At 37.7% G+C, this 19841-nt stretch overlaps 1 protein-coding gene across 2 annotated transcripts in view; it reads right to left on the bottom strand.

Annotated features, from left to right (window-relative positions):
• The window catches only part of nudcd1 (NudC domain containing 1), a 98023-nt gene that overhangs the window by 67613 nt on the left and 10569 nt on the right, over window positions 1-19841 (bottom strand). For both annotated transcript variants that reach the window (XR_015779390.1, XM_042506864.2), the window contains exons 6-8: window positions 11277-11484; window positions 3485-3629; window positions 1460-1585 (exon numbers count right to left, since the gene is read on the bottom strand). Coding sequence is in view for 1 of the 2 variants with exons in the window: in XM_042506864.2 (XP_042362798.2) it covers window positions 1460-1585; window positions 3485-3629; window positions 11277-11484 (479 nt within the window). In the remaining variant the exon portion in view is untranslated. The remainder of the gene's footprint in view (window positions 1-1459; window positions 1586-3484; window positions 3630-11276; window positions 11485-19841) is intronic.

Raw genomic sequence — 19841 nt, 5'->3', positions numbered from 1 at the left:
GACTTTTCAATTTAATTTGAACCAAAATTACAGGTGTGAAACGTCCCCTGGACCATGGAATGAGCCAAAACGCCAAACCTTTGTCTGACAAAAAGAGGTGGTCAGGATCAAACTGAACTATGGTTCGGTTCATTTCAGGTGTGAAAATATTTTTTGGATGGTTTGGACTTTTGGCCAAATCACAGGAAGTTTTGGCTGGCCAGCTTCAAGTGAAAAGCAGACTGTAGCCACTCAGTGTGTAGTGAGTGTTTTTGTGTGTGTGTGTGTGTGTGTGTGTGTGTGTGTGTGTGTGTGTGTGTGTGTGTGTGTGTGTGTGTGTGTGTGTGGTTTTGCAACAGAGGAAGTGGCGGTGAGTCACTCAGAGCCGACAGGTGTTGGCGATTGGAGCAGAGAAGAAATATGGAATAGAGTTGTCAGGTGGTGGTACATGTACAGAGTAGTTGTTAGTTTTACCATCAATAATGTAACTATGTAATGCAACAAGAGCATGCAACAGAGTATTTCTACACTGTACTATTGCTGCTTTCACTTCAGTAAAAGATCTAAATGGGTGATGATAAAAGGATGTAGGCATGTCATGTACAGTTCTAGCTGCAGTGTGTAATTAATAAGGGTTGATAGATTATTGGCTTGGATGATTACTGGGGCCATATTTGGCATTTTGCCAATTATCTGTATTGGAGTTTCATTTTAATGACTGCCGATTAAATTTACTAATTTAAAAGTACAAAGAAAGTGTCAGCATGGGATAAACTTTTATTTTGTAAAACCTTAGGGGGGCATTTTTATTTATAATTTTTTTAATTTAAATTTTCACTTGACTTGCTGTATATAATGTTGAAAGTTTTAATAAACATTTGCTAAAGGGATTTACACAAAGTTTTGTAATATTCCAAATTCTAAATATTGACAGATTTTCACTTTTATTGTAAATGCATATCTGTTCCAAATATTGATTATTGGTCTCATTAACTATTAATAATCAGTATAGTTATTGGCCCTGGAAAAACTGTATTGGTTAACCCCTAGAAATTAAAACAACGCGGATCAAATGTATATCATGTAAAAACAATGCAAACTTCGGTTTGAACTGAAGTGACATGTTGAACCCTAACGAATACATTCTCATTTTAAAAATAAATGTCAGCTTTAACAGTTCAGCTTCTTAATATTCGAGTCACAAGGAGGGATGATGGAAATGGAGTGGGTGGGCCTGTTTCTTCTTTAAAGGGCCTTTGTGGAGCTCTTTGGTCAAGTGGCTTGTTAAAGGACAAGGCCGGCGCTGGCTTGCTCACTGGGAGCAGAGCTGAATAAAACATGCTCTTATAAAGGCAGCAAGAATCAGGTAGCCAACAGCGAATTTGAGGAAAATGATGATGGAAGGAGCGGACAGAAATGACTGAAGGCTTAAAGGATGGGAGCATCAGAGTGTTTGGTGAAGGCGAGAGGTGTTACTCACCACCTGAGTGGGCTTAAGTGATTCTGCATCAAAGTGTGTGAGGCTGGAGCTGTCTTCTGGGAACCCATCGCAGTCCTCCAGCTCCTGAGAGTTACAAGGAGGCTTGTCCCTGTCAGGGTTTCCATTCTGGATTTTATAAAAAAAAAAGAGGAACAGGAAAACAAGACAGAGGCGGTTACACTTGTTTTGCATTTATTAACATGTAAAAGGTTTGATTTGCATTGAGGGCCTCAAGTGGTCCCAGATGATACTAATGAAAGATGAGGGCGAGAGAGGATGTGGCTAAAATTGCTGTCGAAAATGAAGCTGAGGGTGACTCTGGTGACCAGAGCGTGATAATGTGAGCGAGACGTCGGAGGGAGGACGGCTCAGAGCAGCTGAAGAGGGAGAGGACAGAGAAGAGAGACCGCGGAGGAGCGAGCGAGGCTAAAAGCTTCAATAAAGAACGTTTGTGAGGTCATGAGAAACCCTCCTGAGAAAACAAACTCCAGCCAAAGCCCAGCTTCATGAAAGTTTTATGTTTGAGTAATATTTTCAGACACATACTGCTGATTGATTTAACACTGTGATTTAACCACACATTTATCAATAGGTCTGGGCGCTATGACGATATGTACTGAGAAAATTAACTGTCAAATATTTGCCATACTGTTTACATCAAAACATCTACTACTGCAATATTTCTGGTTGTATTAATCCATTACAGGACTGTTTTATGGTATTACTGGGGTTACAAGATTGTCGTTTAAAAAAAATTGTATCTTATTCAGTCACTAGATAAGGAAAACGACAGAAGCCCAAAATGTCCGTACTTCCAATTATCTTTAATTGCTCTGTATAATTAAAAGTAGATCAAAACTTTGTGCCGGTTGCTCATGGAAAACAAGAAAAACAGGATGCAGGCACCCGAAAATACCAGTGATGCACGTTAATGATTTATTCATTTCTTCTTGTGGACCAATAAGATACCGATAACTGATCATTTCTTTTTGTTTGTTTTTCAATACCTGAGGGTAAGAAAGGCTGAGATGTGGTGAGTACAGAGGAATTTAAGCTGGAAAATCACCTTTTTGTAAAAGAACGTCATTTTCAAGAGCAAAATCAACTTCATTTTTATATTTTTGGGTTTTTTTTCCCTCTTATCTTCTTATGACAACTTGAATTGTACAAAGATAATGCAGAAAATAATATTCTGTTTGAGTTATAGTGGAAAGGGGCGGAGCAGACACTCAGGGACACCGGCGGAGAATGAGAGCGGAGCGGACAATGGGAGACACCGGCGGAGACACCAACAGAGACACCGCCGGACAATAAGAGCGGAGCAGACACTAGTGGAGACACCGCCGCAAAATGAGAGTGGAGCGGACATTCAGAGACACCGGTGGACAATAAGAGCAGAGCGGACACCATTGGAGTCACTGGCGGAGAATGAGAGTGGAGTTTGTGTAGTACTGGCGGAGCAAAAGCATGAGCAAACAGGCAAAATCAAAGCAATTTATGCTTATTATTAGCGGTTCTATTTATTGGCCAAAAATTGTATCATAGGAATTATCAGTATGTCCCATTATTGGGCCGATAATTATCGTCCCCATATAGTTATCGTCCCAATATCATCGTGCATCCTGGGAAAATACAGAAATGAGGAAGGAAATATTAAAAAAGGCTTTACTGTGGAGGCAAAATAATTGAAAGAGCAAACACTTAGATCACTGCAGGTCGTTGTCGTGGCTTTAAAAGCTTATCTTTGACGTCTTTATCTTGAGATTACAAGTTAATTATTTTGTTATCTCGAGAAAACGGGCTCAATGCTCACAAGATGAAAAGGCCTTATGACTTTATTAGCATTACTCTGTGCCTCTGGAGGACACCACATCACTCCTTCATTACCATCTGGTGTGATCAGTTATATCAATAATGGGTAAGTTTTGGGCATTTTGATGAATGGGAGGCAGCTTGAACTGCATATTTGTTTTAATAAGGGCACAGATAAATAACTTTCAGTACTGGAGTTATCAGTGCACCTACCAAGTCTTCAGAGGTGAGATAAGTCAGTCTCTCGTGGATGAGGGCGGCCTGCTCGTCGCTCATCACGTACTCCCCTCTCTTGTCCCCCATCACCAGCTCCGACCACATCGGCCCCTCATCACGTTTCTGCAGGGTCACCTCCAGGCTGAGGACACATTCATAAGAGCACAAATACAAATAAAAACACATTTCGTTTCAGTTTAAGTGCTGATCTTCAATGAGTCACATAAATGATGAGGCTTAAGTGCGTAGTCATGCTGAGTCACAAAGCTCTCTGACAGATGCCAAAATCCCCAAACTCCAGTTTAACACTTGTCTGAAAGTGTGATTTTTATGAATTACAGAGCAAACGGCGGACTCAGAATGAGAATGATGCAATCAGCCTGAAAACATCCAATCAGGAGCAGCCTGGAGGGCTAAAATGAGCTTTGATGAGAAAGGTCAGAGGAGAGCTTGACGGACTGTGGCCGACCTGATTTTGACACAAATTCTGTTCCTCAGTAACAAGTGAGCGGTGTTTGAAGTTCAGCAGCTGAATAAATTAAAGAATAATGTAATTTAAATCACAATATTACAAGCAGCAATAGTTTCATCCAAGCTTTTGTACTGACATTTTTGAACTAAAGATGTTTTACAAAATAACAGCATCATTACCTGACATCTCGCAGCCTTAAAAACGTTTTACATCAAGCAGAGATTTTTGTTTGAAAACTTATCGAAAGCTGAACAATAGAAAGATTAGACCAAAACTATCGAGCAAAATACCCCGAAGTTGATAGTTCCAGGTTCTCTAATCTGAGCAATGAAAGTGAATATTTTGGGGGTTTGGACTGTTGTTCAAACATTTAATGTTACTCAAGTTACTCAATAAAACATATTGCATATTTTTTTAAGTACCAAAATGTAACCATATAATATCACTGCAATTGTGATATATGAGGCATCTGGTGAAAAATTTATTTTTTTCCATATTGCCCAGCCCTAGATTAAACAATTAATTGAGAAATAAATCTGCAAATACGTATACCTAGGATTAATGTGGTTTTCTTTGCAAATTTTTGTTTACAATAACATTATTAGCACCAGGAGTTCATTTTTTTTGTTGCCATATTGTGAAAATCAAATAAATGCAACCATGAATCACTGTCTCTACACATGGCTTATTTTGAAAATTTGCCATTAGTTACAGTCATTACTGACAATAAATGCCAACACAAACATTTCAGATGATATGCTACTAATAGGCTGCAGTCTTGGACTCTGCATAATGCTTTTAAGTCTTTCTACACAGGAAATCTAAACACTGGATGCTGTTTCATGATGAATTATATACAAGGACAGCCGAGTCGATTCATTAACTATCAGTGTTTCACTAAATTATGACAATGAAGATCAGCCTTTATGGAGCCTTTAAGGGAATATGAATACATTAGAATAAAAACAGAACATTTCCTTTTTCCCCTTGTTATACATATGTTTGTATGTGTACATTTAGCCTAGAGCAATTTCATCTTACATTTTCCCTGTCAGTCCAATTCAGTCATAGGGCACCATTTGCAATTTTCCATTAGGGAAGGACAGCATAATAAACTACTGTATGTTGGTGCTTTATCATGTTTCTGGTACAGAATGTATCATGTACTCTTCGATGCATTGTGCTCTACTGAATAGGGATGAACAGTGAAAGGAGAGCATGTTTCAAAAGCATCACCGTCTGCAGCACCACATGTGCAAAGTATTACAAGTACATGCTCTGAATTTTCTACATTTGTTGGTGACAAAAATCAGAACAGAAAAAAGTAATTAATCACTTAAGTTCAGCAAAGTTAAACGTATAATTTATCCTGATAATCATTATATAAACTTACCAAATGAGGAGACATTACTATATGTTCTCCTTGCCTTATGTTTTGTCTTTGACACTATTATAATATAGCTTTATGCTAAAGAAACACTCCAACCAATTGACCAGCTGACCACAGATCCAATTAACTTTCATTAACAACATCCACAGGTATGTGAAGCTGTAAACTGTTAAAATTTAAAGATGTTTTGTCACCCTTTGTCGGCTGTTGAGCCAGAAACTGCAGTTTTTAGCAGCATAATACACAAAAAGTGTCTCGTAAGAAACTGAACGAGAAGGTGTTTTCGACAAACTTTTTAAACCTTATTTTTTCATTATTCTTTTTGTACTCTGGCAATTAAACGACAGACAAAAAAGTTTCATTTTGGTCATTATGGAATCATAGCTAATTAGTTATTTTATCCAATAATAGCTGTGGTTAGAAAGCTGAAAATCTAACCTTTGCTACCTAAATGTTTCCTCCATTGTTCTCTTAGTGTGATAAGAGTGAGGCAAGATTAAAGATTCAATAAAGAGATTTGTTGGTGTCAGAATTAGCAATGATAACAACATAATTAACAATGAATTAATGGGTTGTTAAGAATTTAATCGAGCGTGTGAAATTTCATTGATTAATTGATAGGCTATGCAGTGCTGTCAAATTATATTCAATATGTTGCTGTTACCATTGATTGAGGAAAAAAACATTTGGTATTGTGTAAATAAGTCCTTATGTTTTTTTGTAAAATAACAATTAATCAATCATTAATTATACAATTTTAATTCTACCGACAAAAACATTAATTCTTTCTGATACTGAAAACATTTTTAAGCATAAAAATAGTCAACTGACTACCTACATGTTTTGTACACGTTGCAGCTTCAATCTAAGAATGTGACCATGGGCCTTCAGAAGCAAATATCACTCACTCTATTGTGCTGCTGGATGTTATGAAACAGCTCTATATTTGGGAAACAATGACAAGATATGACGGAGACACAAAGGGCAGCTTCTTAATTCAGTTTCCGGACAGAGGAAAGCGGGATGGTGCTCATCTGTCTGTCTCTGAAGAGCATAACCCATTGGTATGGAAAAACACGCTCAGTGCAAACAATAAGAGTGTTGTTTTCTACGGTATTTACATTGTAAAGGACGTCCAGATGCAGTCTACATGCATGCACACAGAGACAAACAAACATGCTTCTCTAAGCTAGATTTCCATCTAGGAAACACATCAAACCATCTATTTTACATTTTGTTTGGCTGCCATAATGTTCTTTGTGTTTGTAAGAAAAACCAGTAAGCATGAAGATGTGATTTTCTGAGATATTCACGGCTTAAAAAGGGGCATCTAGATGCGCACAGCACCCAAAAAGCAGGCAAAGAGACAGGGTCACTGCATGGATTTATCACCCACAAAGCGCCAAATGTCACTGAGATTGAGATGAAGCAGGGATAAGCTTAAAAACACAAAATAAAAAGTCACCAAAACTTGCAGGAAAATTTTTAGATGTTTCTTTCTGCACACAAGTTACAGACATAGGCATGCTCTCTCTCCCACGCACACACACACACACACACACACACACACACACACACACACACACACACACACACACACACACACACAGAACATCTGAACTTATCAAGGATTATCAAAGAACTAACAAACAGGCTATGTAACATGTTTTTTTTTTTCGCTGAATGGAGCATCGAAGGACTCATATTGAAGAAACAGGAAGCAGACAGGGAGAGCAAATACAGACACGGATGAAAGGTCTTTAAGTGGAGGATATGACTCAACTCACATTGACTACTGGATTAATAGACTCCGTGTTTGTGAAAAAGTATTCAATCCTCCGTCTCTTAGCCTTTTTTCAGGCTTCATTGTTTTGCAAAATTGAATCACAGTGGACGTAATTACAAAAAGAGGGAAAAAGAGCTGTTCCATTGTTTCCCAACTAGGACAACATGAATCCACCTGTCGCACTAACTTCCAGTGCAGCAGTAAACTGCTGTTTATTAAGGCAAGGTTTAGACGAGAACTGCCCTACTAAAAACAGAAAAGTCTTTATTTAACATTTTTTTTAAAAAATCTGCATTCATATGATAACATTGTAAAAATAATCCTCGTGTACGATGAAAATGCTGTAGTATGCATGTCAGACCAGCAGCTGGTGGTGTATCTTTGTAATGACACACCACAGAGGATCACCACATGCCTGGGCATAAAGGCGTTCTTCTACAGAGCGCTGAGTATAAACAAACAAGAAGACGGTGGCGATATTTGCTGGAGGAGCGTTAATGAACTCAGCAAAGTCAGCAGCACAAACACGGCTCAGTAGTCTGCCATTGTTGTTACTGTTGTCCTACTACTCATGTATGGCTGTTTGTCTGAAACGTAATGCGCAAATTGTGGCCATGACGCCACTGTTTTCACAGGATCTGTGCAGTGTCACTTTACAAGGCGACAAAAAAATTACACTCTGGAATCCATTTTCAAAATTTTGCATTTTCAGGCCCCAAAACGTGGTTGTCATGTGAACGAAAGGCAAAACCACAATAGGTTTAACATTCCCTGCAAAAACCTCAGTGAAGAGTATTGAAACTTAAAGATTTAGCTGAGTTACAGGAACTGTTAGTTATGTATAGGGCAAAAGCAGAGTATTACCAGAAAATCTGCAATAGTTGTTTTTTTTCATACCAGAGGAAGAATATTTCATTTAAGCACCAGTGGATACAGACTACATTAAAGCAGATGTGTATTTCAGTGGTTGGCGTCAAATGGGATTCTCGACCGACTGGTTTTAAGAGTTGTGTAAATATTTTTTAGTTTAAGAAAATGTATAAAGACAGAATAATTAAACTATATCAAGTTGTCTGTTCCCTTTTTGAAGGTCACTTAATGTGTATGGCTCCTGTTTCTTCATTTTTTTAAGGAAGTTACTATAAGTGTTGTTTGTTAAGGAACTTTGATTGATTTCTTTTGTTTATCTCTTTCTGACAAAGGAATTTTTTTTTCCTCCCTGCTCCTTTTTGGTCATGAAATGTGCATTACAGTAGTTTCAATTGTGAATATGATTATTGTCTTTTAACATGATCTGAGAAAGGAACAAATAAAAATTAAAATGAAGGAAATAATGCCAGCACAGCAAAAGTGAGTCACCCAGAGACTGAATAAAATAATGACTGTAGCCACCGTGGCATTTTGTGGATTTTGTGGATAGTTAATGTATTACCTACATTGTCGCTGTGATCGTGACTTGTTAACGGACAGCACTCGTGTGTCAGTCAAAGCAGCCACACCCTTAATAATGCATAACCCTTAATAATGCAACTGTCACCCCTGGACAGTTGTCCTGAACAAGGAAATTAGCTATAAAGACCAAACTGTTTCTCATACCGATCTGTAAACATGTCTATTTCTGCTGTAAAGTTGGGCATTTTAACATGGGAGTCTCTGGGGATTGAGACTGTTTTGGCCAGACTCAAGTTGACATTAGAGGAACTGCAGTTTTTGGCACTCCAATGACAGATCCACCACTTCATCTGCTGGTCAGAAGACACCACTCTTGACCTCCACGCAACAGCAAAGAAATGCGTCATCCAAGAGGCTCCAACAATCGCCCTGCCACTGCAGAGGTTTTTAAACCTCAGTGACAACTTCCTGGGGACTGGACAGCATTTTGCCCAAAAGGAAACCTCTGACCGGTCCTCTGTGAGGAAATACGGTGAGACGTTTTTGCTTCAAGTCCTGAATTGACCTTGTCTCTTTTGCTTAGACAGCCCATCCACAAAATAATGCTTGTTTGTATTCTTGTTTTTGAACTGCATGGTGAAATAATACAAGCAGCAGAGACAGAGGGATGCAGCTTGGCTCAAGTGAGGACATGAACAAAAACAGAGGTTAAAATGTAAGTGGCCCACTGCCCTCTTTGAATGAGGCCCATTAAGAAGTCTCTGAAAGTTCTCCCTTTTCTGATCAACTATCTCCAGTCAAGGTCAGCTGATCTCTTCTCCTAAAAAAAGCCTGAGTGGGACACTAAATTTTCGATTTGCCTGAAAATGTCACCTGGAGCCTGGTTTTTCCCCGTCTCCCTGCCCCAAGGCGAGTAGACCCCTTCCCAATGTGGCTGATTTAACATATAAGGTTTTCTGAATTGCTCTGGGTCTGGCTCATTACCTGGCATCAATTTGCCTTTAGAGACCCTGCAGGGACACTGTGACCAGGGTCACAGGGACACACTAGAAAAGTGGCAATTTACAGAGGGGCTCCGTTACGCAGGCACACAGCCTGTGATTCAGTGTTAAGAGACAGAAAACAGAAAGAAATCATGAAAATATGAAGCCCTACAAGCAGCTGAATACTTTTTCTGTGCAATGAAGAAAGCAACCCTACAACCTGATTTAGCAGGACCGAAGAAAACTACGTCATTGCTGAGCTCCTCAAAAAGATTAAAAACTGTAAATATTTAAACACGTCTGAAACATTGGGCCTCATGCAACAACATCGTCTTAAATATCTCTTAGTTTTCTGGTGACAGAAAATACAAGAGAAGTCAACTCCAGATGCACCAAATGTTCTTAAACATCCAATCTGCTCTGACCAGGTCTGCTCAATGACGGATCCCACGTGATCATAAGTCACCTATTAGCACAGGTAACGTCTCCGCAACAATATGTAAGAGTAGCTTTTGTGGCACGTGCAAAGCACAAAACTGGAGAGATAACACCAAAAAAGGTTGAAAGACAAACGTCTGCATTAGTGAAAATGACGTAGGCCTACTATTTAATAAACTTAAAGTAAATGTGATTTCAGGGAAATGTATTTATTTTAATAATCAAAATAATTAAAATAATTAAAAGAAAAAGCAGCAAGTCCTCATACATACCGTATATAGGAGAAGCTGCAACCATGAAATGTTATTTTGCATGAAAAATGACTAATACAATTATAAAATAGTTTCTAATCAATCTATTGATTGTTTAAGTTGTACTTGTATATTTTCATGTAGTTTGTGCGCAAAAACTTTGACATGTAAAGTGGTTTTCCAATAATAGTAGTGGAGTAAAAAGTACAATATTTCTCTTTGTAGTGGGGTAGAAGTGGAAAGTGGCAAGAGATTAAAATACTCAATTAATGTAAAAGTACCTTAAATTCTAACTTAAATACAGGACTTAAGTAAATGTTAAGTCAATGGTCATTGAAGGGACTAACAGTAACTGAAATTGCAGTAATTGGGATCAATGCACCAAGTATACTATATTTCTTTAGCCCTGAAATGTAATAATCCAATTACTCTAAAACATTATCTAGATTTGATTAAATTATATTCATGCATTTTTTTAAAATGTTCCTCAAATGTAGAAGTTATTTTTCATTGCACTGAGCAACAATTTGAGTCCTCTGAAAACGAGAAGTTTTTCTTTTATCTTGAAAAGAGTTCTCTAACCTAAGAAAACTTCTAACAGAAAAGCAAAAATAAGAAAATAGCAATGAATCCCAAAATTCAGAGGGTACCTACAAACTGAGAACAAATCATGGCTACGAGCATAAATAAGAGAAAATTTGTTCGTATATTGTTTCTTGCATATAAGGCCTATTATGGTGATGAGTGAAACTATTCTGACTAAGTATATTTATATATATCTCAGGACTCCTAAATCCCTGGGATGGTGAATAAAAACTGCACATACTAAATATTCAGTACATAGGGGGCTGGCTACATACAGTTTATGAGATTTATGGCTTTGATATGAAGTTGTACCGACACAGAGGAGAATAAACAAGACAGGAGATGGAAACAGTTCCCTGGAGTTGATGGTTTGTGGTTCCCTGTTCAGCTCATTCAAAGGCAATACTGCTGTAAAGTACCATTAGGTTTCCGGTGTCGCAGCTGTTTCTGCTCCTGAAAACACTAAAATCTAAGAACAACATCTTTGCACACCTTTTGTCATTTTTGATGATCCAGGCGCTGGCCTCAGGGTCTACAGATGCGTACAGCTGGCCCTCTAGTAAAGGAGGGAAGCCCTGAACTCCGATCCTGATGTTGTCTGCCGTCAGCCTGAACTGCACCTCCTCTTTGGTGACGCCCTCGGGCATGCGCACACACACCGTGATGTCCTCCGCTGTCTGCTGCCAGAAGTAAATGGGATCTGAATTCAAATAGGAGAGAAATGTATGGTGCTAAAGTTAATGACAATCCTGTGCCAGCTGTTACAGAGTCATACATAAAACATCTAATACAGTGCAGGAGTTGAAGGGAATTGCTGTTGAATATTCAGCGACACTGCAGATGGGAGACTATTAAAATAAATGAATTATCATCCCGTAAGGGGGACGACGAGGACCGAGCTCACAGTGAAGCTCTTGAGCCAATTCTCCTGCACAATTTGACATTTGAACCTTTAAGTGTTGTGCACAAATATCCAAACTTTCTTCAAATTTTGTTGAGCTGCTTGTAGTAATTTATATGCAATCGTTCTTTTATTGATGTATTTTCAGAACGAGGTTCACCGCTAATGGTCTGAATCTGCAGAGACTCTAGAAGAGGGATTATATTAAATCACTATAAATATAAGTGACAATCTAAGGTCTTGGTTCTGCATACTGAATATTAACTAGATGACTTTCACAAAATGAATAAAATTCACTCTCTAAATGGACTTGAGAGCATTGTTTAGAGTATTTAAATACTTTAAAAAGGGTATTTAATCAAAAGAAAACATAAATTGAACTAACAATACAGTTTTAGTGGGATAGGGATCCTAGAGACGACATTTAACAACAGTGGGGTTTTCTTTCTGATAAAATTTTTATCTAGTTTTGTGCTTAGCATAGTAATAAATCATTTATACAAAGCTGCATCTGATAAATATGTGCCATATTTGTGTTTTACAAATTTTGTGGGTATTGATACTCCAGAACTAATAATGATAATAACACAATTAAGTAAATTTAAAAAAATAAATTTTAAAAAACCCACAGAAATAAGTAGAACAAAAAGATGAATGATTACAAGAAAAAACCTGGTTAATTTTTTCTTCAACAAAGAGGTAGTCTTCTGGCATTAGAGCCTGAAAACTTGGTTTTAAATCTAAAGGTCCAGTGTGTAGGATTTAAGGGAATATTGTAGGAAATATGGAATATAATATAATAAGTGTGTTTTCCTTAGTGTCATAGAGTATTCGTGTTTTCTTTACCTTAAAATGAGTCATTTATATCTATATATGGGACCAGCTCCTTGTCTACTGAGTCGAATTATATTTAATATTTAATATGATTTAATATTAAAAAAAACGACCACGTCTGTGTGTGTTCATCTCAACCTCTAACTAAACTAAGAGACTCACCAGAGACTCTGGTTCTTTCTCTTATTTCCCTCCAGTCTCTAACCTATCCTCTTATTTTTCAACTAACTTTGTGAGCACAAAACACAATAACTGTAGTCAGATTGTCTGCAGAGAACCACATAACATTCACAAACCAGTGAGAAGAGCACAGCCAAAAACATAAATACAGACAATCTCCCCTGTGAAATAACCAAAATTGTCTGGCTCGAATAACCGTGTTTATGTAGGACCCTATCTCACGTAGTAAAAAAACTAATTAAAAAATAAATGGTTTCAGGGCTTTTAAAAGCTTAATATTTACAGCATATGCAAACCACAAACACCTCACTGCTGCTATTGACCCTCTGGTGAAAAACCTTCAAAACCCTGTTAACAGATTTCAATTAAATTTTATACGATGTGAGGCCATCAGCCAAGCAATATGTTTGCTGCTTTTGGTGTGGATCCAAGCTAGGTGCTAATTCAAGGTGTTTTTGTTTTTTTAAGAATTTTTAAAAACTGCTATAGCAATAAGGATTTTTCTCATGGGCTGCTGCTCTGACTTGAATTTCAAAACACCATTTAATACATCCCATGCACTCAGCTAAAACAAAAAACGAATGGGTGGTTAAGTGTATCACATTGATCATCTCGTTACAATACGATGTTCTGCTGGGAAACCTTTGGTCCTGGATGTCATATAGATGCCTCCGGACATGCAGCACCCACCCAGACACTTTTACAGACAAAGGCTGTGTTTATAAACCCAATCTGACGCTCGACACTAAAATGAGAGCAATGTTTGTCGCAATATCATCTTTTAAAGTTAAGTTGAAGACAATCCGTTTAAGCTGCACGTTCCAGTAGTCTGATTCTACTGTTTTATTTCATTGTTTTTAACTCTGGTGTGTTTTTACTTTTAATGGTTTATTGGTTTATCTATTATTTGTTGTTTTTTTTGTTTGTGTTGTGCATCCTTTTGGGGTCTTTTTATTTATTTTATTCATTTTAACTCATATGTTATCCTCTTTAAGTATTAATATTTTATTTAATTTTAATACATTTTCATCAATTCAGACTCACATCTTTGATTCTCTTAGTGGTTCATTCATCATATTAATTAATATTTTATGACTTTTTGTTTCGTTTTTATTTTCAGTTGACCTACCAGGTGATGCCAGTGCCCCCTCCCTCATTCCTGAGCCGTTTTACAGTATGATGCAGGAGGCTGCTGCCATCAGAGAGTGACGTTGTCATGAGAGGGGGGTCTGCAATGGTATTTGGGTGGGTGGAGCACTTCAAGAGGCGTCCACATGAATGCCAGGACCCGAGGTTTCCCGGCAGAGCATTGCATTGTAACGAGATGATCAATGTAATTCACTGGTTTTAATGCTTTGGCTGATTGGTGTAGATGTGTTTCAGTGCTCTCCCGGTTACGATTTAAAACGTTATTTTTCAAAACTTTATCATTCATTCAAACAGTTTTGTGCAGAACTGAGGAATGTGTGTTCTCTCTATGTGCTCTCTAGTTGTGAAAGTAATAGCATTAAAGCATAAACTACAGTGTAATAAATTCCAGTTATAAGTGTTAACAACACTGAATTATTTCAGGCATTGAACTATCTGAACATCAACTTCTTCTTTCACAGACCCTTTCTCACAATCTTGACAGCTGCATTTCCGCTTCATCTTAACAAGGAACAAATCTGTTCTCAACATTGCCCACATTGTTAAAAAGCCAATTTTCTGTTGCCTCTGACTCACTCAGCACCTCCACTGTCCTGTTAGCATTATGTGATCCGCAATCAAATCATTTTTTTTAGCAGAGAATGACAACAACCATACCATGTGCTGCACTACAATGAAACACAAAATAACTCGTCACAGGGGAAGATGCCTTCGAAATATTGCTAGGGGTGGCAAGAACAGATGTAAACCCAGAATGGAGCTGAAGTCAACGGGCCGTGTTTGTTAAACGCCTTGTTGGGAAATATATGAGCAGCAGGCCTCGTGTCCTTCTCTAACTTCTCTCCACAGATGCTCGATAAAATGACTTCGGCTGCCAAGTACGTAATCAGAAATGAAGCAAACAATCCCATCTCAAATCTGATTGCAAACTACTTTGCAGCCTTGTGCTTGAATCACAATTTCAACAGCGAGTCAGAGGTTGTTGACTGATAAATATTTCTAAAAATAAAAGTCCCTCTGAATCCGTCTTTCACCGACAAAATCCTTTTCATCCATTGCTGATCTGAAGGCAGATTCATACATTATTTTCTTTCAGGCTGCAGTTTTGCCTCAGGTGAAAGGTTCCCTCCTTCATGTAATGGAGCTGCCAGGCTTTTACGAAGGAGAAATACAGTGACCCCAACACTAAGCAGTCCACCTCATTTACCCAGCTGGGAAACACAACAAGAATCCAAACTTAACTCAAAAATGGGGGCTTTAAAGTTTAAGATTCACATCCTTAAACTACTAAAAAGGAGATATCAGTTTGGCCACTTGGTCAAATTAAATAGTTAAATACTAATTATTATCATCAGTGGTGGAGTGTAACAAAATCCTTTGAGTACTTTGAGTATTTCCTATTGAACTCCTCTACCTCTTAGATGGAAATATTATCATTTTCACTACATGATACAGCTGAAGTTAATAGGTACTTTACAGATTATAGATTTAAGCGTTTTCCAGCTATTTTTGCTGGTGATCTCCAATAATATCAGTCTGTAGTTGAGACCTCTTGTCATGTTTTAAATGTCTCGTTTGCAGTTCCACCAAAGAATGATTTCTCTGTTTAATTCCTAAAATTGTTTCACTTGAAAGACTACTTCTATCAATCACCCGCAGGCAGTAAAAACAACTTTTTCTTTACATATTCAACACAAGACACGGTGAGTAAACAACATACAAATGGTCATTTTGAAGGCTTAATTGACCTTTAAATAACTTTTTGAGGTTCAAAGAAATAAAATTATCCTTTTTTTGTTTGTGGCAGCAGTAGGGCTGTAACATAAGCTAGCTCAGTGACGCTAGGTGAACTACCAGGAGATGCATGTTTCCTTCTGTGCAGTAATATTGTTACGGCTTGCGTATTTCAGTAATTTGAACATAGTTCCTACATGTAACTGCTCACATTAAGGTCTGCTGATTATCTTGAATAACCGGGTAATGATTTCTGGAAAGAGACATTGCTTTTGAGTTTTTCAAATGTATTTTTTGGTGCTTTAAGCACCGCAAACCGAGTGCCATCTATTTCTATCATACTGGAGAGAAGACAGACATCTCTAGTTCTTATTTCCAACACTCTGCAACTCACACCAAATCAATTTAGATTAATACATAGTGCTGCAGATAAGAGAAAACGTATGTGTTTTTGAAAATTGAAAGACAAATGTTTTTTGATTCTCATCATTAATACAGATTATGGACCCTAAAATAGCATAATGACATTATGGCATCTTCAAATCCCACCTCAAAATTCACCTTTTTAGACTTGCTTATTCTGTGTAACCATTGTTGTTGAACTTTTATGTATTTTTAGCTTTTTTATGTATATGGTTCTACTTTGTTTCTGTTTTATTGTTGTTGTTCCTGTAAGGTGACCATGAGTGTCCTGAAAGGTACCCAAAAACAAAATGTATTATTCATTATTCATTATTATTATGTTCCTCTTTAAAGCAAAATAGATGAAATATACTCTGCTATAAATTAAACAAAATTAGAGATGTTTGGATCCACGCTGGCATAAAAATATGACTTAAAAAGAAACAATAAAAGAAAGATGGAGGATATTTAGAAAAGACTGAAGGGAAAAAATACCAGTATAAATTAGATAATAATCACCTGATTCATACACAGACAACTCTGTGCCAGCTTCCTCATATACGACACTCCTAAAGAGAGAACTCAGTGCCAGAACTGTCAAACACAACACTCACTCTGTGATTACTGGCAAAGCCTGAGCACTGAAAAATAGTCCAATTATGATGCTCCAAACCAACAGACCTGCTCCATATCTGGCAGAAATGTGAGGATCTGAGACACGTTCATTATCACCTTTTGTTGTCGACTGAATCAACAAAGAAACTAATGAGAAGGAGGGAGAGGAGAGCTGCCAGATCTTTCTTTTTATCTCCTTACCCCTCCACTGTTCATCATTTTAACTTCTCTGCTGACCAAAGTGCTGAACACACACATATAATGCCATCCTAACACTGCAACCACCCACTTATATCAATGATCCATAGTCACACCTGAGCACTTCTGACATTTATTCGTTTGTAAGTGGTGTTTTTGGTGTCCTGTGATGATCTAAATCATATTATTTCAGAGACTTTTCCATTTGGCGGCTTTCTCTACTTACAGTATATGCTCTTTATGCATATCTGCACCTCTTCCCCATCGGCGCACCACTAAATCACCTCCATTTCTCCTCCCCCCTCTGCCTTCTCCTCTCTCATCCTCACTTGCAAGGCTCTTTGAAGATGCCTCCTCTCTTGACATCTCATCCACTTCTTCCACTCAGAAAGGAGAAAGGCAGAGCGCTGATAAAAGGATTGGCTAAAAAGCTGCCATTAGTCTGCGTCTGCACCATCCAAACACACACACTGCCCCATCTCAGTCAGCCAAGGTTCTTTTTTTTATTTTTTATTTTTGAAAGAGACGGTGGTTGTTTATCTACTTATTTAGAGTTTGTGAGTACAACCAAGTGCAGGAAACAGGGAATGAAATAAAAACGAGTTGGAAATGAATATTTGGTTCATTTCCGACACAAGATGTGTGACTTTGAGAAAATCACCCCAATAATATGGTCATAGAGAGTGTTTGAAATACAAAAGTAAAGCAAAGTTATGAATCTAACTTTGAAACACATCATCATTATTGCTGAATGAATATGTCAAATTAAGTCAGTTTTATTTATAAAGACCATTATCACAAATCACAATCCAGGATGGACAAAATTAAAGCAGTAGTTCAAAATTTTAGGTTAAACTAACTCATTTGTATTTTTGTGGTGAGTTTGATAAGACTGTCATGTCTATATATTAACTGTTAGCTACAGACAAGAAGCAGTTAGCTAAGCTTTGCATAATGACGGAAACAGAGGGAAACGGCTAGCCCTGCTCTGTCAAAAGGTACCAAAATCCACCTGCCAGCACCTCGAAAGCTCAGTTAATAATATGTTATCTCTTGTCCAACTGGTGGGAGGGATGTCTGGATTGATTGGCTCAGACTGCTTCTCCTGCGACCCGGCCACGGATAACCGAATAACAACTGGATGGATGGATCTTATTTATTTCATTTGTATGAAAACTGAAGTGAAAAACATCCTTTTTTTAATTTATGTATTCAACATATTAATCTTTTAATCTTGTTGTTAACTAGTTTTACTGGTTAAAGGGAAAAGAAAAACATTTTATTTCTCTGTTAAGGCTTTTCTGTAATGTTATCAGACACGTATAATGACAATCTGAGCCTGTCACTGTCAAAAACAAGCACTTTCCATGGATGAAAGCTGACTGTGCACAACTGCCCCCTGGGATTGCACTGCAACTCACCCCGGAGGCTGCAGCGATCTCTCTCAGTACTGGATCCATATTACAAACCGTTACTCCCATTAGTCATCAAGACACAAAAATATGGGAAAATAGGGTCCAGGTTGAAAAATATAGAAGTTTCCCTTTAATGTTTATTGTTCAGAGATGATGATGTATTGTCTAAGCCTCTGTAAGCAAGCAAATGAGCACATTTACAAAAACATCAATCTTTTCCTGTAATTGATTAGAATTACACTTTTGCCAATATGATAATTGCTTAACAGTCATTTAACAAGTTTTCAAACCAAATATTGTTTTGTTCCAGACTCTAAAATTTGATAGTGTGCTACTTTTCACACATTTGGATTTCTGACTCATTTCGGTCGATGAGCGATTTGAAGACATCACTTTGAGCTCAAGTAAAAGGTAATTATCATTATTTTTTGACATATTTAGAAAGAGTTCATCACTTGTATAAAAACACATTAATGAATGACATTTTTAATTGATAGGCCTAAACAAAACCCCAATTCTCACTTTTTCACTGACTGAACTGAACTGAATGCAGGCTGCAGGGAAGGAAGATCGTGCTGCAGTTGTGTCACAGACAGACACGTCATTACGAGCAGAAATAAATGGCCTGCAAACGTATCCATGTACGCAGACACGATTACCAGATCTGACAGAGACCCCTGTCTGATTGGGATATTCTGCCGCCTGCTCAGGCGTTTCTATGGCTACAACCCAACTATTCAGTATGTGCCTCTTAAAAGGTAATGAGCAGAAGAAGCGAACGTCGCTCAACTGAAAACAACCAGATGCAACTGTGTGACGAATCTCAACCGGAAACGGCCTCATCACAGAAATGCCAAGGAATGAGTGGTGAGGTGATATCATATCTGTCATGGAAGGAAGCCAGACGATGTTTGTGTTTCACTTTGTTTCAGCGGTTTTACAGACAGGCTGGTTCGCTCTTTGGCTACTTCCACACTGTGATCTTAACAAGGGAAAAAGAAAGATGTCACTTTCTCTGTAAATATGTCAAAACCTCTTTTAGTGTTTCCTCGAAGTCTGAAACATGAGTCAGACTGTGTCGAATCCTCTGATGTGACATCACAACTTTTTCCAAATTAGTTCTGCACCAAAATCTTTGGACACGACGAGACAGGCTCTGGATTTAATTGTGGCAGTGAGATAAAGACCAAAGAGCTGCAACTGAACTTGTGCTCTCAGCAAAATATTAGAAATCTCTGCTTTACAATTATACGCACACGCACGTACAAGAGTTTACCTAAACACAGGTGTGTGAAACTGGGCTACTTTTATGGTTTGGGTTTCTAACATTATAATCTAATAACTTAAAAACACCAACATTTTTTTAGTAGGTATTAGTTTTCATATTGAATATAATGTGAAAAAATGTGAAAAAATATTTAAAAAAATACGCTGTTTCTACTGACAACCACAAGCAATTATCACCAAACCCTGCAGCTCTACAAAAAACGTCTGGCCTCTTTTAACTCATTATTGTAGTTTTATTGCCACTAAATTCTGCTTTCATTAACTGTGGTTACAGCTGCAGCAGACAGCTGTTTTTTCGGAAACCTCTGATAAATCTAACGTAACTACCTACTCAGTGCCAAA

Source organism: Plectropomus leopardus, chromosome 17 (assembly GCF_026936395.1).
Source record: "Plectropomus leopardus strain MGB_pleo_1.0 chromosome 17, ASM2693639v1, whole genome shotgun sequence".
NCBI classification, from domain to species: Eukaryota; Metazoa; Chordata; class Actinopteri; order Perciformes; family Serranidae; genus Plectropomus; species Plectropomus leopardus.
Note: the sequence above shows the minus strand (reverse complement) of the source record. Positions and strands in the feature narration are given on the sequence as shown.